Source organism: Chrysemys picta, chromosome 21 (assembly GCF_011386835.1).
Source record: "Chrysemys picta bellii isolate R12L10 chromosome 21, ASM1138683v2, whole genome shotgun sequence".
In the NCBI taxonomy this organism is placed as follows: Eukaryota; Metazoa; Chordata; order Testudines; family Emydidae; genus Chrysemys; species Chrysemys picta.
In genome coordinates, this window is record NC_088811.1 from 18,504,900 (window position 1) to 18,524,983 (window position 20,084).

The window sequence follows — 20,084 nt, forward strand, 5'->3', positions numbered from 1 at the left end:
GGACATTAGGAAAAACTTCCTAACTGTCAGGATGGTTAAGTACTGGAATAAATTGCCTAGGGAAGTTGTGGAATCTCCGTCATTAGAGATTTTTAAGAGCAGGTTAGACCAACACCTGTCAGGGATGGTCTAGATATACTTAGTCCTGCCATGAGTGCAGGGGACTGGACTAGAAGACCTCTCGAGGTCCCTTCCAGTTCTATGATTCTCTCTTTTCCCCAATGTAGAACCCCAACCCAGAGTCTCTGGGTTACCAGGAGGGTGAATGGGGGGCTTTACTATTCCTCCCCTCTGCCAATCTCTTTTTATGAGCCTACCTCCCCTGTAAATAACTGATACGGCTACTCCTGGTCCTGCTACTGCTCAGAATGTCCCAGGAAACAGCAGACTGATGAAGCCACAGAGAGCAAAGGCAGGAGTAGAACTCAGAACTGCTGGCTTCTAGCCCCATACTTAGACCATACTGCCTCTTAGAAAGCTCCCATTACTTCAAAGAATGAGTGCTTGGGAAGTCTCTGTAACAAACTTTCCAGCCGCATGAGCAATATTGGCCGAGGCAATACTAGCACTGCAGTTTCTGCATGTGCCATTGTTTCGTATTTCCTAGACTGGGTTGGTTTTGTATTGCACTGTGATGAGTGGTAGGCTTGCCATTCTCCCTGACTGCTTCCGATTTCCAGAGAGGCCTCTCACAATGGCTTCTGGCAGCACATGACCCAAGGGAAAAGTCCCATTATAAATGTGTGTCTTCTGACCCCATTACTAGATGGGGAGCATGGTACTTGAAATGCAGGCCCTGGAAAACAGGGAGGCTTTGTCGCTCTGAGAGAAGCCAGGGAGACTGGGACTTGATATACACCTTCCTAGTATCCCATGCAGCTTCCGGATGCGGCCTAGATGGATAAGGGATAAGCAGACCCAGTATTGAGGTGGGTGGGAGAAGAGTGTGACTGAACATGCAGATAACGACAGAGCAATGTGCTGCCCCAGTTCTGACTTCGTAATCCGCACCTAGGTTTTGTTCTCCCTGTTGAAAGGTGCTTTTTTCAGGGAGATAATTAGCATGCAGTAGCGATCTCGCTGTAAAACCCTAGTGCAGACACGCTCCCTGGAGTGTTTAGCACAATGTAGCTAGGTGAGGTCAGCACTGATCCCTTGGGCCAGGGCTGACCTTGCCTAATTTACCTTGCAGGAAAACTTCAGTGCCTTGTCTCCACTTGGATTTTTTAGCAGTGAAGACAAAGCCTCAGGCGTCTTCGAGGAATCCTCTAAATCTCAGTCTCAAACTGCGGCTTTCCAGTGAGATAATGCAGTCAAGAGAGGGTGAGACTTACCGGCAACAGTAAAATGCCATCCTCCCCCTTGACTCCTCAGCTGACCCCACCAGCGCGACCCAGGAACAAGGCACGTGTAAAAAGGAGCAGTCCAAGAGACTGCATTCATGTAACATTTGTTCTTCCCTTTTCTTGCTGCTAGGAAAGGAAATAAAAGGAAGATTGGGAACTGCCTCCTAAGGAGCCATCGCTTGGCCCTGCGGGGAAGGTTGGAGAGAATTGTTGCAGCCAGGAGCTTTGTAATTTAAATCTCTGCAGTGGCATCACTTACACCACGAGGGTATCCAAGCAGCTGCAGCGAGGGGAATGGCTGGATTATGTGTGAAGGGGGAGGGTAGGCTCGGGAGGAGAAGGGGGAAAAAAATCGCATAATGTCACAGATATCCAACAGCCATCATGAATGGCAGGCAAAGAGTTCCCAACACTGCCCTGCCCTGGGTTTGGTGCTACTGTAAAAAGCATCCCTGGCTGGTATATTTGCTTAGCACAGTGCTCCCCGAAGGGCCTGGGGCCCGCAGAGAACTGGAGCTCTCAGACCGGCTTATTTATCTCTGGGTTTTGCTCATTTGCCATCTGGAAAACCATTGAGGTATAAACAAGTCCTTCCTCTCCTATCCTTTGCTCACTCTGCGTCCCACGGCTGGTTTTCACTCTCATCGCACAGGGCCTTGCATCTCTTTGTGGCTCCCTCCCATCACTCCTCCTGCTGCATTTGTAACCTTTCACCTGCCCCACCTCCGAGGCTTTGCCAAACTCTGCTGAGTGGCACATTCACAGTCTGGCCCGTGGGCAGCTGTCACTGAAACAGCACATCCCAGGCATGGATCCCCTATTACCTTGTGCCCCGTGTGGTCATTTATACTGAGACAGAGTGGGTCTGAAATGCTGCCCTGCTGATGTGGTAGCATTTCACACCTCTTGTCTCTTCCTTGTGTGCCCAACTCAGCAGACCAGATTCTCCCCTGCTACTAACCAGGACCACACGAGTGGATGTCAGATCCCACCATTCTGATGCAATAGCGCTTCACACCCACTTGGCATTGTTTGACATAAAAAAATCAAATCAAATCATCCCAATAACAATCCCTGTTCAGTGCAGGATGATCTGAGCTACCTACCTGAGTATCCATTGTGACTGGAATCTGCCCCTTTTGCTAAATAGTACCACCTGCTCCTAACAGTATTTCCTGGTGTCTAAACCCTTCATTCCTTGTCTAATAGACACACAAAACATTTCAATTTATCTGTTGACAATATTTGTTCAGCAAAGTTTCTGGGCTTACCTGGAGAAGGATATTTCCAAGTCTGCCAAAAAAAGACTGTTAAGATAGAGTTACATAGGGTGACCAGACGACAATCCTGATATTCGGGGCTTTGTCTTATATAGGCTCCTATTACACCCCTCCCCCCAAACACTCCTGTCCCCAATTATTCACCCTTGCTATCTGATCACCCTACAGTTACAATTGAGGGTGTAAAGGCAAAAAGAAAAAACTTGCGGAGATGTTTTAATCATCCCAAAAGGAAGCATTATAAACCTAGGAAATTCAAAGTTAAGGTTACACTAAAAAGAAATCCAAACATGTTAAGGTAAGAAAGGGTGGTCAAGGCCCTCAAATTACCTTAGCACTGCCCTAGAGTCATGCCAGGTATTTTTTCTTGAAGTACATTTAATGAAAGGAATTTAGTGTTTGTTCTCCCACATTTGATTACACTACTTTTTAAAGACACATTTCCCCCTAGGGCAGATAGAAGGTTGTTTCGATGCCCAAACTGTTCATTTCTCACCTTAACATGTTTGACTTTCTTTTTCATGTAACCTTATCTCTGAATCTCCTGGGTTTACATTGCTTCATTCTGGGATAATTACAACAGTCCTATAATGTTTTTTAATCTTAAACTACTGATATCTACTGTCAAAACTTTTTGCCTGGGAATTTCTTTAGTTTTTCCTTAGTATCTTGAAATTACTAAAAATCTCATATAAGAACACTAACCAAAAATACGCAAACAGGATATTGCTGTGTGATATGTCTAATGCTTTGAAGATTTATAGTATCAACTGTCACGCTGTCTGGAGTGGCTCTGGACCATGAGTGCCAACCTCAGAGCAGACTGTCAAAACCAAGGCGGACACCCCAAACTGGTGGTATGTTCTCTAATTAGATTTCACCAACCCAGTAACAAATGTGAACTCCCAAAGTACTACAATAGTCTTACAATGGAGTCACAGAGAGTCCCCTTGGACACTCTAGTCTATCTTGCCAGCCAGGCAAGGTGGACTATGTGATAAAGGGTCACTTACACCAAAAAAATCACAAAATATTCAGGTTGCTTCCAGTCCCAAGAGACCAGTCACTTACCCCAGGTCAATTTGTACCTTAAATCTCAAATCAAATACAACACTTTTAGCCAATCCTGTAATAAACTAATTAAAGGTTTATTAACTGGGAAATAAGAGAGTTATTGGTTAACGCAGGCAACATATACACACAATTGAGTTCAGTCTATGGTTTCAAAAGGTGACAGATGTACTAATCTGTCAGCAATTCAGTTTCTCCTTGTCATGGATTTTATCCCCTCCAGAGTCCAAAATTGATGGATGAGTTCATGCATAGGTCTGAACTTCCTGATGGGAGTTAGGAATGCAATCAACAAAGTTTCTGTCCTTTGATGCTACGTGATACCTCATTTGCCTTCAATGGGCCATCTTTTATGCACAATGAGCACTTTACATTAATGTTTTTTTTTCCTGTTTGGTGAGTCACACAATTACAGAGGTTTTACAGTGCAAACACTCAATATAACTTGATACTCTGGGCGATCGAGGTTATACATGAGATCAATACGTGCAGCATCCTACAAGCATTTTTATAAAGTCTAAACACATTCCTATCAACTTAACATCTTGTATCTATTCTGATAATGGTAACACACAGGTGAGCCAGGCTGGTTTCCAGCTAAGTGTTCAGTGCGGCCTGGGGCCTTGGCATGAGCTGGCACCTGGTCTGCCAGTGTCACATCAACCTTAAATCCTTTTAAAAAATTTTAACCGGTCCAAGACTTCGATGTTTGGTGTCCTGTCCGACCTCTTGATGTTACAAATGAGATGCAGATAGTGCATGTGAAAATCCTCAAGTTGTTTCAAGTGCCCATTGTAGAGTATCCATGTTTCATAGCTGTAGAGAAGAGAGCTTCACATGATCACACAATAGAGACTAATCTTGGTGTGAAGCTCAATGCCTCTTACATCCCACAGGTGTTGACAAAGTCAACCATAGGCAGAACTGGCTTAAGAAATGAGCTACATGATTTCATCATCAATCATGGCATTATTGGATAAAGCTAGCAAAATTTTCTACCGCATTAAGCAGTGTCTCATCAATTGCAATTACAGGGGCTGATACTTTGGTTTTCTTGAGGCTGATAGCGAGCCCAAATTGCTTTGCTGATCTAGAACAGCAGTCAGTTAGATGCTGCCTGTCTTCAGCGGTATGTGCAATGAGTGTACAGTCATCCGTGAAGAGGAACTTCCTATGAGCAAGTCAAGAACATTGGTGCGAGCATGAAGATGCCGGAGATTATGTGGAAGTGCGTGCAAATGCCCTGGTCGCAGTCTTTGAAAGAATCTAGCAGCATAGCACCAAAGAGAATGGTAAATAGTGTAGGTGCTACCACACAGCCTTGATTAATGCCTTTCATGACAAAGAAAGGTTCTGACAAAGCACCATTTTCCAGCACTCTAGCCAGCATATGGTCATGGAATGAGTGCATGATGGTGATGAATTTGTGTGGGCATCCAAGTGTGTGCAAGATCTGCCTTGTGACTAGCAGTGTTGAAAGCCTTCATCAGGTCTATAAATACCACATAGAGGTTATGGTTTTGTTCCTGCAACTTTTCCTGTATTGGCAAGCAGCAAAAATCACACCCATCGTTTTGAGTCCCCCGTGCGAATGCCACACTGACTCTCTGAGATGTTATCGCTGGCAATGGTAAAGAGTCTGTTCAGCAAGCCACATGCCAAAAATCTTCCCAGCAATGGAAAGACAGGAGATATCATGATGGTTGTTGCAGACTGCTTGGTCACCTTTGCATTTATTTGTATATATGGACGACTGAAGCATCCTTGAAACCTTGAGGCATGGTCTCCTGCTCCCAGATAATGTTGAAGAGTCACATGAGCATTTGAGATGTGCAATAACCACCATGCTTATAGAATTCTAGCAATATTCCATCTAAGCCAAGTGCCTTGTTTTGTGATGACTGTTTGATGGTGGCTTCTGTCTCGATGAGACTTGGAGGTCTAGTGAGTTCTTTGTGTATCAGAAACTGTGGTATACCATCGATAGCAGCTTTTGAAATTACATATGGATGACTGAGTAGACTGTTAAAATATTGGCCCAACAATCGATGATAGCTTTAGAGTCTGTGTCCAGTATATTGGCATCAGCGCTAGGATGGGAATGGTACCACGAGATGTGGGATGAAAACCCATTTTCAATTGATCGTCCAAGCATTTAAGGTCCTTCCGGTCTGCAGCCTGTTGGATATTTTCTGCTATGTGCTTTCACCAATCATCTTTCATTATACACAGCTTAGACCAATCCATTGCTTAAAGCTGTAATAGGCTTTCCTACTGGTCGAAGTCTTGTCAGATAACCATGCTTTATGTGCCTCTTGCAGCAAGTCAAATATGTGCATTATCTCTGAGTGGTCTTTATGGAACCAATCTTGGTGTTTCCTTGTGCTAAACTTAAAGCCTAACACGTCCCTGGCAGAACTGAAAGTTATATTGTGACGCTGACTCTACTCAGCCTCAACCTACATCACAGTGATGTCTGATATTGGAAAAGCCTCTGCAAACGTTTGCTGCAGTACTTTCTGTTTATCTAAGAGAGTGAGCTTGTGGACATAATGTTTCTTTATGTTTATGGCTCATTGCTGACACTTCTTCTTGGATCAGAGGGCTGGCTGCATTTTACCGCGCATCCATCTATGGTCAGACCAACAGTCAGGACCTCTCATCGCCCTGGTCAGGTTGACATCCTGCAGACCACACTGGCAGACTGTGACAAAAAGTCTACCAAATGCCAGAGGCGGGAAGGAGGATGCATCCATGGTTTTACTTGGTGGACTACAGCATTGGTAATGACCAATCCATTGGCAGTGCAGGTGGTAAGAAGAGTTCCATTGGAGTTTTCACTGCCATGATGGCTGATGATGTTTTTCCAGGCTGTATGATTACAGTTGACCATGGCATTAAAATTTCCAAGGATTATGTTTGTCATTGAGCGGAATTGATCTAATGATGCTTTCTAGGTCTTCATAGAATTTTTATTTTGTTTCTGTAGGGTTTGTCAGAGGGAACAGATGCCCTAATGAGCCTAGCATCTCTTCCACCAGACAGACCGATGCACAGAACCATAAACCTGTCTCTGATACCTTTGGGGAGAGAATCCAGCTTTTGTGAGATGGATGTTTGAATGGCAAAACCAGCACCTGATTGGCACCTTTCGGCATCAGGCAAACGGATCCAATAAAAGGTAGATCCAGCACCAACCTCTTGGAACTGAGACTCATGGGCCCAGCGAATTTAGCTAAGATCAGTGGTGTCAATGCCCTATCTCTTAAGTTCTCAGAGGATAATGGCAGTTCTCTCTGCTCAGTTGTCGGTGTCCAGAAGAGTCTGGATATCTACTGAGGCAGTATTGCTGGTATGTTTTATATACTTCACACTCTTTGTATTATGTCTGCAGAATTGGATGATCAACCAGCCACAGTAAACTGGAAGGTTAGGAAATGGAGCAGGCATTTAGGGATCCTTGTCTCCCCTTTCTCTGCATTGGGGAGAGCAGCCCTGTTCCTGAAAAGGGCTATTCTGTTGCATGGGCAGGATACAAACAATGCAGCTGCTCCAGTGTCTATGACAAGCGACCATCACACCCACACCGCCGTGCATGCAGGTTTGTGACTGGGGGCTCCAAACAGCAGCATCTGTCTGCCTCTGTTGCCACTCCCTCAGTGCCACAGGACTTGAAACTTCTGAGACAAACGGAGTGGATTTAAATGGGTGGGGTTTGTACATCAGCCGATCCCTCTCTTTCGTCCCAACTAGGCAAATGCCCAACTGGTACAGGAACCTGCAACAAGCAGGGTGACTGGCAGGACACAGCTATAGAACCCATAACTAGGGGCTAATTTGCCACTTTGAGAAGTTGTACTTCTTCGCACCGAAGGATAGCCACCGTCACCACGCAATCCATGGTTGGGACTATTTACCCATAGCCGGCGCATAGTAGGTGATCACCAGGGCACATCCACATGCCAGTGGGCCTGCATCCCTGGGGCCCTTGCTGCTCCTAGATCCCTCAGACATTTAGCCTGAAGCCTCAGGGTGTGGTCAGCTTCCAGCTGGTGCCACAAGGAGGCACTGCAAGAGTTTGACCACGGTGGAGAGGCTATTGTACCAGCAAGAAGGACTTACATACTCTGCCTTCCTTTCACCAAAGCTAGCTAGCAGCTGGGTATGAAGTGAGAAGCGGAAGGCAATCGCCCTACGGAACACGCAGCACTAGAGGCATTACCCTGCCCTGTGCCGAAGCACCTCTACCCACTAATTAATGCGATCTGCCTGCCTTCCTTTATAAGTCCAAACAAATTGGCCTAAGAGATTTAAAATAACTTCAAACAATTGCTTCTGATATTTTAAACTTGTCCTGTTTGTACCAAACTATTCAAAAAGGAGGGACCCCACTTAACGATGCCTTTAGGAAGTCTGCGTCCTTACTTCTTGGAGTTGTACTAGAAGTGTAATAAACGTAATAGAAGCATATTGGAATTGATGACTGATTATCATAAGTACATATAATAAGGAATGCCAGTGATTTGCACTGTTCTTTGGTATAACTCTTGGCTCTAGTCTATGATAATTGCTTACAAGACTGTAAGTACCTGCCTAGAATATTGGTTGTGTTTACTCTGGATTGGTGAACCGCTGATTGTGTAATGACATGGTTCTGGGTGAATTACTAAAGTGTTGCTTGGTTAAGAATGCCCAGGGGTCCTGATTTAAGAAATACAGACCAAGGCCTGGTCCCCACTTAGTCCGGACTTCGGACTAAGGTACGCAAATTCAGCTACGTTAATAACGTAGCTGAATTCGAAGTACCTTAGTCCGGACTTACCGCGGTCCAGACGCGGCAGGAAGTCTCCCCCCGTCGACGCCACGTACTCCCCTCGGAGAGCTGGAGTACCGGCGCCGACTGTGAGCACTTCCGGGATCGATCCGGGATCGATTTATCGCGTCTTAACCAGACGTGATAAATCGATCACAGAACATCGATGGCGTGCCGCCGGACCAGCCGGTAAGTGAAGACTAGGCCCAAGATAAAAAGTTGACCTGAAAAGAACCTAGTGTTAAATTAGTAAGCTTGTATGCCCTGGAGGGGATATGCTATTAAACTCCATTCTCTATCGGCTACAACACTTATCCAATTGGCTTCTGCTTTAAAATCTAATACACACCTCGGCAAATTCATAACATCCACTGCCTGTCATGTATACACCTGATACAGAAGTCCCTGCCCAGGCCAGAGGCAGAGCTTGGTCAGCTGGCTGCTGGAGCAACTGGCGCCCACCATCCACCAAGCTCAAAGGCCAGGAGCATTAATAAGAAATAGACCCAGTCGGTGAAAGTTCTATGGGATTTAGAACAGACGACGGGTCAGAATCACGGATGATCCAAGCAGGTGCAGTTCCCTTAAATTCACTGGAGCTGCACCTTCTTATGTCAGCTTTGAATTGGGCCTTAGGCTAAGAGTGAGAGGCTCCTTGGTGGCGCTCCTCTTTGAAATGGCCACCAGACCACAGGAGGAAGGGAAGGAACCGTTTTCCCTGCTTGCCTAATGAAAAATGAATTACCCCAGCAGGGTGCCAGCCTTTCCTTAGTTGCCATAGAAACATGCACACACATTGCTCCCTAAGAACCAGGACTTGGTAATCTTTGCAGCAGCACACTGGTCATGCTGTGCCTCTGGCCAGGGCAGGGAGCACTGTTTCAGTTGCCTTGCCAAGCCCTCATAGCATCTCGGCTGGTCTCAAGGGTTAGATCTACAAAGGGGATCTGGGTTCACTGTCCCTTTAAGTGTCCTGCCACCCAGTGGAACCCTCAGCCCTGCATTAGGTGCCCAGGGTCCCTGTACATGCATGGGGAGAGAGAAGTGCCTTGGAATAGAGTCCACAAAAGCCACCATGCTGGGTGGGGAGCAGCGTCAACCAGCCAATGGGAAATGCTGAAGATGGGGTATAGCCTAACCCTCAAAGGGAGTTTGGCACCTAACTCTGGGCCAGAGCGAGGCACCTCCCTCTGCTTGGGATTCACAGCCGAAAACCCGCGCTGGAGCTAGGCTTCTAAGACCTTCCTCACACGAAACGGAGGAGGTGGAGCCTCCCTTATCACCTTTAGCCCAGAGGTAGCAGCACTCACCCTGGATGTGGGAGACCTGCATTTCATTTCCCCCTCCCCCCAGCGATTTAGAGCAGGGACTTGAAGGTGGGTCTCCCCGCTCCCAGGTGAGTGCCCCAGCCACTGGGGTATTCTGGGGTGGGGCTCTCTCTCCTTCTCCGGTGGGAGCTGTTCATTGGCTCATGGAGCGTGCATAATGGCTGCCTTCCCCAGTGATTCCAGGCCCTGCGCCAATGATTATTTATACACAGTGGAGCTCACCCAGCCTCTCATCATTTTGCATCCAGATGGGTTGCAGGGCCGCCTTCAGGGTGAGGGGATGGCCAGCCCAGACCTCAGTGCTGACAAATTTCCTGCCTTAGTGCCACAGAGGTTAGTCGGGGGTAGAGGTGGCACTCCCTCCCTGAGCCCCCCCTGCATGGGGCTGGCTTATGCCACCTGGCATAGTGCTCGCCTCCCCCCGAACATCCATCGAGGGCATGCCCCACAGTTTGAAAACCTCTGTGCTAAATGGAGGGCAGAAATCTGGAGGGGCACATGACCCCACAGGCCCCCCCCTATGCATTGCCTCTGCCACTACCCCCTCCCTGATATAGACATCAAACTATGCCTATGAGTAGAGGCCAGAGTGTGACCCCAGTGTGGCTGGCAGGCTGCAGCTACGCACCAACACTCGGGGCAGCTGCACGCTGGTAGCTGTTTGTGAGCGGCGCAAGACACGGTAACGCACCCAAGGTTGCAGGGCAGGAGTGACACGGCCTCTCATTGGTCTGGATAACACCCTGGAATGTCACACCGGCACCATGGCGATTTTGCAGGCCCTTGTGATTGGACAGTGCAAATGATTTCCATGTAATCACTGCTGAAAATGAATGGTCCATTGTCCTTGTCTCTGGTCACACCTGGTTCGGTCTGACACAGATGTGTTTGCCTTCCCCTTTGTCTGGAAGAAGGCTCTTTTGCCTCCTTTCTCTGTTTACAGTCTCCAAAACATAATAGCAGAGAGTAGCCATCCTTTCACACAGAGTGCTGTTACAAACATTTCACAGTGATATTAATGACCAGGGCGGTGTTAGTTTTCAAATGACATTACACAACACCTTGTACTAATAAACATCACCACAATAGTGTGTGAAGTGTATGGAGTTGGCCAGGGAGCCCTTTGCCATCTGGCATTGGTCTGGTTTGCTGGGCAATTGCTGAGAACAGGGCCCTGCACCCTTTGGACAGTGGAAGGACTGGGGTCTGCTTCAGAGAGATGGGTCCCTGTCTGTTCAGTGTCGGAGTGACTGACCGGAACCAGGAAGCTCATCTTTGGTCTCCCTTCCTTATCTCCAAACAACAATCCACAGATTCATAGATTCCAAGGCCAGAAGGGGCCACCGTGATCATCTGGGCTGACCTCCTGGATAGCACAGGCCAGAGACCCGCCCCAACCGAATGCCTAGAGCAGAGCTCTTAGATAAAACATCCAGTCTTGAGTTAAACATTATCAGTGATGGAGAATCCACCACGACCCTGGGTAAATTGTTTCAATGGTTAATTGCCCTCACTGTTAAAAAATTTACTCTTTGTTTCCGGTCTGAATTTGTCTGGCTGCAACTTCCAGCCATTGGATCATGTGATACCTTTCTCTGCTGGCCTGAAGAGCCCATTATTAAGCATTTGTTCCCTGTGTAGGTACTTATAGATCATAATAAAGTCACCCCTTAACCTTCTCTTTGTTAAACCAACCAGATTGCACTCTCTGAGTTTATCACTAGAAGGCATGTTTTCTAATCCTTTAATAATTTTCATGGCTCATCTCTGAACCCACTCCAATTTTTTATGATTCCTAGCTTCTGATTTATATTCATTCCTACCAACTTCACCTTTCCTCCATTTGTTATACATTATTCAATATTTTACAACCGACTTCACTTCCCCTCTAAATCAGGCCTTTTTTAAAAAAAAATCAACATGACCTTCTTCCTCAATTGTGGCTTTTGGGGCATTTAGTAAAGTGTTCATAAAACAAGTCATAATTATCAATCACATTTTTCTGATTAAATACTTCCTCCCAGCTGATTTTCCTCCTCATTGTTTTCAGCTTTGTGAAATTGGCCCTTTTAAAGCACCAAGTATTGTGACAAAGTTCCTCCTCTATCTTGGTGGGTCCTGCGCTTATTGGCAGATTTTCTTGCCTCAGAGATTCACCATGTGGGTTGGGGAACAGCCCAGAGACCTTCCCCTCTGGAAGACCCCACAGTCCAGGTCAATTGGGAGGTTTGGGGGGAACGCGGGCCCACCCTCTACTCCGGGTTCCAGCCCAGGGCCCTGTGGACTGCAGCTGTCTATAGTGCCTCCTGTAACAGCTGCATGACAGCTACAAATCCCTGGGCTACTTCCCCATGGCCTCCTCCAGACACCTTCCTTATTCTCACCACAGGACCTTCCTCCTGGTGTCTGATAACGCTTGTGCTCCTCAGTCCTCCAGCTGCACACCCTTTCACTCTCAGCTCCTTGCGCCTCTTGCTCCCAGCGCCTCACACTCCCACCACAAACTGAAGTGAGCTCCTTTTAAAACCCAGGTGCCCTGATTAGCCTGCCTTGATTGATTCTAGCAGCTTCTTCTTAATTGGCTCCAGGTGTCCTAATTAGCCTGCCTGCCTTAACTGGTTCTAGCAGGTTCCTGGTTACTCTAGTACAGCCCCTGCTCTGGTCACTCAGGGAACAGAAAACTACTCATCCAGTGACCAGTATATTTGCCCTCTACCAGACTCCTGTACCCCACTGGTCTGGGTCTGTCACAGTATACATACATATTACTGGTCTGGACTTTATTTGGTTTGCACATTATAAATGTGATCAAGTCATGATCACTTGTACCTAAGCTACCATTGATTTAGTATTGTGTTCAATTCCTCTTTATCTGTCAAGAAGCTGTCTAATATAGAATTCCCCCATGTTGGATGTAAATCTTTTTGAGTAGGGAAATTATCATGAATAATATTTAGAAATTCCACAGATGTTTCAATACTGGCAGAATGAAACTTCAAGCATATGTCACCTCACGTGGAGTCCCCCATCATCACACAGGTTTTTTTTCTTAAACAAAAATAGGTGCATAAGGAGCCGGTTATCCTGTTCCCTAGTGTGATTTGGTGGTCCATAGCAGACACCAACTAATAATGCTTGATTTGTTAGGACATTGATGTGTAAGCATTCAAGATCAATTTTTTCAGAGTTATCAGTGATAACTGATGAAGCAGGTAATGCCATTTTTTAAATAGAGCACCTGTAACAGGTTTTGCTCTCACCACGGCACCTCCTGCTGGTCGTTCGGGAATTAGCTCATCCCAGCCTAGGAGTGCCTCCTGCTGGCTGGTGTCTCTGTCTTTCATTATCAATCTCCACCACTGTACTTCAGGCCCCACATCCCTCCGGGCCCACGGTACCCCTTCTCCTGGATACTGCCCGCAGCAATACTCCCACACTTGGGGTCCTCCCCTCCCCAGGGAACCCCAATCCCACCTTGCCTCAGTGACCCACTGCCAGTTTTCATCTAGCCCCTTCCCTCAGGGGCAAACTGCTGTCTGAAGTGGTCACTCATCATTGGCCAGGGGCTGGACCTGTTGCCTCCTCCTCCCCTGGCTGCCTCCCCACAGCCCTAGTACCTCCTCCGGCCCTGACAGCAAGGCCTTGGCCTGGGAATTTTCCAGGCTGGAGCTCCCACAGCGCCTCCTGCCCTTCCCCAGCACTGCGCTGTCCAAGGTACCCTTTTCCTCTTTGGGGCAGCCAGGTCCATCTCTCTCCAAGGCTGGAGAAAGATTGCCTGCCTTTTGGCCTGCAGCCCTTTTATAGGGCCCAGCCTGGCCCTGATTGGCTGCCTCCCCGCCTTTTCTGATTGGCTGTCTGCCCCAGCCCTCTTCAAGGGCTGGCTTTTAACCCTTTCAGGGCCAGAGTGGGGTGACTGCCCCGCTACAGTGCCACTCTCCATACCCTTTTGACCACTTGATCAAAATAGCTTATAACCATTGGTTTTAATATTCCTGTCCTGGAAGATGTAGGCAATTAAAGAATTTCTTCTCTTCATGTCTTTGGTTCTTTGATTAATTTTGTTCTCAATATCTCAGTTTTGTGCTGAGTGCTCAGATCTTCCCTCTTTTTACCCTCCCCGTTTCTTATTCGTCATCCAGACAGCCTGTCCCTGAGAAGACTGATCCACTTCTACTGAGGGCATTTAGTTATATTTTATTTAATTTATTTATCCAAACTATTCCACAAAACCAAAATCTTCCATGCTACACCACTTCCTTAGAAAGCAGTTCCCTTCCAGAAACTTCAGCCTTCTGTGTTCCTTTGCTCGTGGGACAGGGAAGATCGCAGAGAAGATTACTTGGATGTACTTCTTCAGTACCCTTCTGAGTTCCCTGAAATTACCTACAATCAGCAAAATATCCCATGACACAGTGTCATTAGTGCTGATACGAGCCATCACCAGTGGATCCTTTCCCCTCCATTTAAGAAGCCTATCCAATCTTAGAGTGACTACTCCTGGGGGAATTCTGCACCACTGCGCAATGCAGAATTTTGCAGAAATTAACATTATGCGTGCAGAATTTCCTTTTCCCTCACAGAAATGAGCTGCAGTGTTGCTGGTCGCCACTAGGGGCCGCTGGACCCAGCAGAGCACACGTGGAAGACACTGCTGGGGGAGGGGGAGGGAGCTAGAGGGTCCCTGGCAGCTGCAGTTCCCAGCATGCCCCGGGCGAAGGAGAGGGCAGCGTGCAGGAAACTCCACACACGCCTGGGACCGAGCATCAGGCTGTTTCTTCCTCTGGATCCCTGGGCTCTGGGGGGGAGAGGGGGCAGGTGTCTGGGCTGGCGGCACGGCTGGGCTCTGGGGGGCAGGTGTCTGGGCTGGGGGCACGGCTGGGCTCTGGGGGGCAGAGGGTATGGGTGTCTGGGCTGGGGGCACGGCTGGGCTCTGGGGGGGAGGGGGGCAGGTGTCTGGGCTGGCGGCACGGCTGGGCTCTGGGGGGGACAGGGGGCAGGTGTCTGGGCTGGGGGCACGGCTGGGCTCTGGGGGGGACAGGGGGCAGGTGTCTGGGCTGGGGGCACGGCTGGGCTCTGGGGGGGAGGGGGGCAGGTGTCTGGGCTGGGGGCACGGCTGGGCTCTGGGGGGGGAAGGGGGGCAGGTGTCTGGGCTGGGGGCATGGCTGGGCTCTGGGGGAGAGGGTATGGGTGTCTGGGCTGGGGGCACAGCTGGGCTCTGGGGGGGAGGGGGGCAGGTGTCTGGGCTGGGGGCACAGCTGGGCTCTGGGCGGGAGAGGGTATGGGTGTCTGGGCTGGGGGCACAGCTGGGCTCTGGGGGGGAGGGGTTATGGGTGCCTGGGCTGGGGGCACGGCTGGGCTCTGGGGGGGAGGGGGGCAGGTGTCTGGGCTGGGGGCACGGCTGGGCTCTGGGGGGGAGGGGACAGGTGTCTGGGCTGGGGGCACAGCTGGGCTCTGGGCGGGAGAGGGTATGGGTGTCTGGGCTGGGGGCACAGCTGGGCTCTGGGGGGCAGAGGGTATGGGTGTCTGGGCGGGGGGCACGGCTGGGCTCTGGGGGGGAGGGGGGCAGGTGTCTGGGCTGGGGGCACGGCTGGGCTCTGGGGGGGAGAGGGTATGGGTGTCTGGGCTGGGGGCACGGCTGGGCTCTGGGGGGGAGGGGACAGGTGTCTGGGCTGGGGGCACGGCTGGGCTCTGGGCGGGAGAGGGTATGGGTGCCTGGGCTGGGGGCACAGCTGGGCTCTGGGGGGAGAGGGTATGGGTGTCTGGGCTGGGGGCACGGCTGGGCTCTGGGGGGGAGGGGACAGGTGTCTGGGCTGGGGGCACGGCTGGGCTCTGGGGGGAGAGGGTATGGGTATCTCGGCAGGGGGCAGCCCCACAGTGGGGCTCTGTGAGGGAATGGGGTGCGGCTATCTGGGCCGGGTGAGCTGTGTGGCTGGGGATTCGGGTGTATTGGCTGGGGGGGGTGCAGATGGGCTCAGGAGGGAGGGGTTGTGGGTATCTGGCCCCCCAGCTGGGCTCTGGTATGGGGAAGAGGGCAGAGAAACAGGAACTGGATTATCATAGGATGTTTTTTTTTAACTCTCTACTCCTGGGGGACTGTTTGTGTGTGTCTGTATTGTTACAGACATACTTGCTAACCGGTATTTTGAAATAAATTACCAAAATAATTGAAACTGGCGTGATTATGTAGTGTTATTTTGACAAATAAAATTTACAGAATTTTGAAGAGTTTTAAAATATGGTGTGCAGAATTTTTAATGTTTTGGCGCAGAATGCCCCCAGGAGTAAGTGATGTCTCATGGCTCCAGGAAGGCAGCACACTGTCACATTGTCTCCCTGTCCCTTGCAGTATATTTTTTCAGTTCTGAATGTTGAATCCCCAGCAAGGATCATCTGTTTTCCCTGGATGCCTGGAGAACTCTTTGTGGGCAACCTTACTGGTTGGGTTGAGCTGCCATCCTCAGGTGTGTCCCTTACATCGCTCCGTTCCCTTGGACCAGCTGGATCATGAGGGCCTGGTATTGACTGGAAAATTCTATCTGTGTGGAACCCATCCTCTTCTCTCTGGTGGCCACAGCCTGCCCATCCTTGGCTATCACCAACCATCCTGTGAACTCTTGCCCCTGTAAGTAACAAGCTACGAGGCCTCATTTCTGACTTCCTTCTCTCCAGCTCCTTAGTGGCCAGCTCCTTTCTTCCATGAACCTGGGGTACTGATGATTCACAAACCTGGCTGTCGAGGAACTCCTCACCTTCTCTGATTCTCAGCAGTGTCTCCACTTACCCTTCCAATCCAAAGATCTTCTCCTCTAGTCAAGCCACCAACTTTCATTTCATGCACAGTCCTTTCTGGCTTCAGGCAAGAAAAAAATCCACCATGGCACATCCTTTGTAGGTCACCATCATTATTCCATTGCTGGCCATATTGAAATTGTGCATAGAGCTGAACCTGAAAGAAAAGCCTCTCACACTCCCTCTTTAAACTCCCTCTGAAACTCTCCTGTTAGCCGCTTCTCTTCTTGGCTCTTGAGTTCATTTAGGTACTGACTTTTTATGCCAAGTCGCGCTGTTTAGCACAGCTCAGCTCTGCCCCTCACCACCAGGAAGTGAATAACCACTCAGGCCTGGTCTACACTAGGCGTTTATGTCGAAGTTAGCGCCGTTAAATCGAATTAACCCTGCACCCGTCCACACTGCGATGCTATTTAGTTCGACATAGAGGTCTCTTTAATTCGACTTCTGTACTCCTCCCCGACGAGGGGAGTAGCGCTAAATTCGACATGGCCATGTCGAATTAGGCTAGGTGTGGATGGAAATCGACGCTAATAGCTCCGGGAGCTATCCCACAGTGCACCACTCTGTTGACGCTCTGGACAGCAGTGCGAGCTCGGATGCTCTGACCAGCCACACAGGAAAAGCCCCGGGAAAATTTGAATTTGAATTCCTTTTCCTGTCTGGCCAGTTTGAATCTCATTTCCTGTCTGGACATCGTGGCGAGCACAGCAGCACTGGCAACGATGCAGAGCTCTCCAGCAGTGATGGCCGTGCAGTCTGGGAATAGAAAGAGAGCCCCAGCATGGACTGATCGTGAAGTCTTGGATCTCATCGCTGTGTGGGGCGATGAGTCCGTGCTTTCCGAGCTGCGATCCAAAAGAAGGAATGCAAAGATCTACGAGAAGATCTCTAAAGACATGGCAGAGAGAGGATACAGCCGGGATGCAACGCAGTGCCGCGTGAAAATCAAGGAGCTGAGACAAGGCTACCAGAAGACCAAAGAGGCAAACGGACGCTCCGGATCCCATCCCCAGACATCCCATTTCTACGAGGCACTGCATTCCATCCTCGGTGCTGCCGCCACCACTACCCCACCAGTGACCGTGGACTCTGAGGATGGGATACTGTCCACGGCCGGTTCCTCAGACATGTTAGGGGACGGGGAAGATGAGGAAGGAGATGAGGAGGGCGAGGCAGTTGGCAGCTCTCACAACGCTGATTTCCCCGACAGCCAGGATCTCTTCATCACCCTTACAGAGATCCCCTACGAAGCGTCCCCAGCCATTACCCCGGACACAGAATCTGGTGAAGGATCAGCCAGTAAGTGTTGTAAACATCTAAACATTTATTTTTAACAAAACAGGAATATTAACAATTAAAAGAATGGGTTGTTCATGATTAGTGTGCCCTAGGCGCTTAACGGTTTAGTAAGGGGCAGTGCAAGTTTTGAAAAGAAATCTAGCAATGTCCGGTTTTCAGTGATTGTCCTGCACAAGCCGCTCTACTGTGTATTCCCTGCTACTGCAGCTACAGTAAAATGCGGTCTATATGTGCGGGGATAGAGCAGTAATCCTCCTGGGACATCTCGATGAAGCTCTCCTGGAGGTAACTTGAAAGCCGTTGCATGAGGTTCTTGGGGAGAGCGGCCTTATTGGGTCCTCCGAAGTACGACACGTTGCCGCGCCACGAGATTATCAGGTACTCGGGGATCATTGCTCTGCACAGCAGGGCGGCATACGGCCCTGGTCTTTGGAGGCTTTCCCGGAGCATTCTCTCTTTGTCGCTCTCGGAGATCCTCATCAGGGTGATGTCGGCCATGGTGACCTGCTTTTAATTAGGTAGGGGAATGTTAGTGTTGGGACTGCTTTCCCGTTCCTTTACAGAACTGTCACCGCTGGTTTGCAGCCACGCGGTGGAGGCGGGAGAGGGGCAGCCGAAAGGGATCATTCCCGGGGACAGCCGCGAGGGGGTGGGACAGGGGCAGAGTTCCCGCTTGCCGGATTGCTGGCAGCAGGGACTGACATTGATTTAAATGTGAAATGAGGCCAGTGGTAATATAAAAGTTTTAAACTGCCACAAGTGTACGGCTTACCATGTCTGCCTGCAACAGAAATTCCGTTGTGCTGCCTCGCTTCTCAAATGTGCTGTTCAAGACCCCAGGCACAGAATGCGAAGGCCGAGAATTCGACCTTGTGCTGAGTGCGCATGTGAAAGGTGCTGTGCATGGTCTTGTTCACAGAGAAAGACTATGTTCTTTGTTCACAACTACATTTATCTTTCAGAGGAATTCACTCCCTTTTTCCCATTTCCACAGCCCCGTCTGCGACTGTCTCACAACCTAGCCTGGAATCACACTCCCAGAGGCTAGCGCGGATTAGGCGTAGGAAGAAGAGGACACGGGAGGACATGTTCTCTGAGCTTATGGCCTCTTCCCAAGCCCAGGCAGCACAGCAGACCCAGTGGCGGGAGAACTTGACCCGAATGCACCAAGCCAACATGGATCGGGAGGAGAGTTGGCGGCAGGAAGACCAGCAGGCGACTCAAACGCTGCTTGGACTACTGAGGGAGCAAACGGACACGCTCCGGCGCCTTGTGGATGTTCTGCAGGAACGGAGGCAGGAGGACAGAGCCCCGCTGCAGTCCATCTCTAACCGCCCTCCCCCGCCACCAAGTCCCATACCCACCTCACCCAAAGTGCAAAGAAGGAGAGGCGGCAGAGTCCCTGCTAACTCTCACTCCACCCCTGCAGAGAGCTCTAGTAGCAGAAGGCTCTCATTTCCCAAAATTTGAAAAGTTCTTTCCTTCCCGCCTGACACAAGCCCACGTCCAAGTTTCACCTCCCAATGCCATGTGTAGTTGATAATAAAAAATTCGTTTCTGTTAACTACTGTTTCAATCATGTTCTTTTGGAGGAGGAGGGGAAAGGGGGTTGGAAATTGGACAGGACAGTCTCCTTTGGCAGGGTACATAGTCGGGGGCAGGCACAGCAGCAGGGCACATACACAGTGCAGTGATGCAGTGACTAGTTGCCCCGGTTAGTCTGGGAGGTTGTTTTGATGTAATGTTGGGGGGCGTGGGTTGCTCTGTGACTTTGTGGCGGGGGAGGGCAGTTACAGATCTTAAGCGCCGGTCCTTAGACAGGATCACAGAGCCACACAGCATGGGATCTGTAACCGTCCTCCCCCTGCCACAAAGTCAAATAGACCTCCCATACACACAGTCCCGATCAGGAGGGGTGACAGGCTCCGTTGAAACAAGCATCCCACCGCAGCGGAGCCTGTCAACCCTTGAGTTTAGAAGCTGCATTCGCATCACAACACTAGACCCGCCCCGCACCACAGTCTGCGTCCCAGTTTTAAAAAATTCCCGCTAAAACAGTATTAAAGAAAACGGTGTGCTTTAACAAAGTAGAACTATTTTTATTTCGACACGTGTGTTGGAGGGGGGGTGAAGGGGGTATGTAACTGGATAGGAT

The 20,084-nt window shown here is 49.5% G+C and overlaps 1 protein-coding gene across 1 annotated transcript; it reads left to right on the forward strand.

The window, feature by feature from the left end:
* Window positions 1–16,946: 16,946 nt before the first annotated feature.
* Window positions 16,947–19,570, forward strand: LOC135976987 (uncharacterized). Its single transcript, XM_065575307.1, has 2 exons — window positions 16,947–17,929; window positions 18,924–19,570. Exons 1-2 carry the CDS (start codon window positions 17,353–17,355, stop codon window positions 19,397–19,399), a joined length of 1,053 nt encoding a protein of 350 aa, XP_065431379.1. The 5' UTR covers window positions 16,947–17,352; the 3' UTR covers window positions 19,400–19,570.
* The last annotated feature ends 514 nt before the right edge of the window (window positions 19,571–20,084 follow it).

Excerpts from the sequence above, each read along its gene's own strand:
- LOC135976987 (XM_065575307.1), top strand. The coding sequence starts at position 17,353 with ATGCAGAGCTCTCCAGCAGTGATGGCCGTGCAGTCTGGGAATAGAAAG. Across the intron at positions 17,930-18,923 it reads ATCTGGTGAAGGATCAGCCA|CCCCGTCTGCGACTGTCTCA; the intron begins GTAAGTGTTGTA and ends CCATTTCCACAG.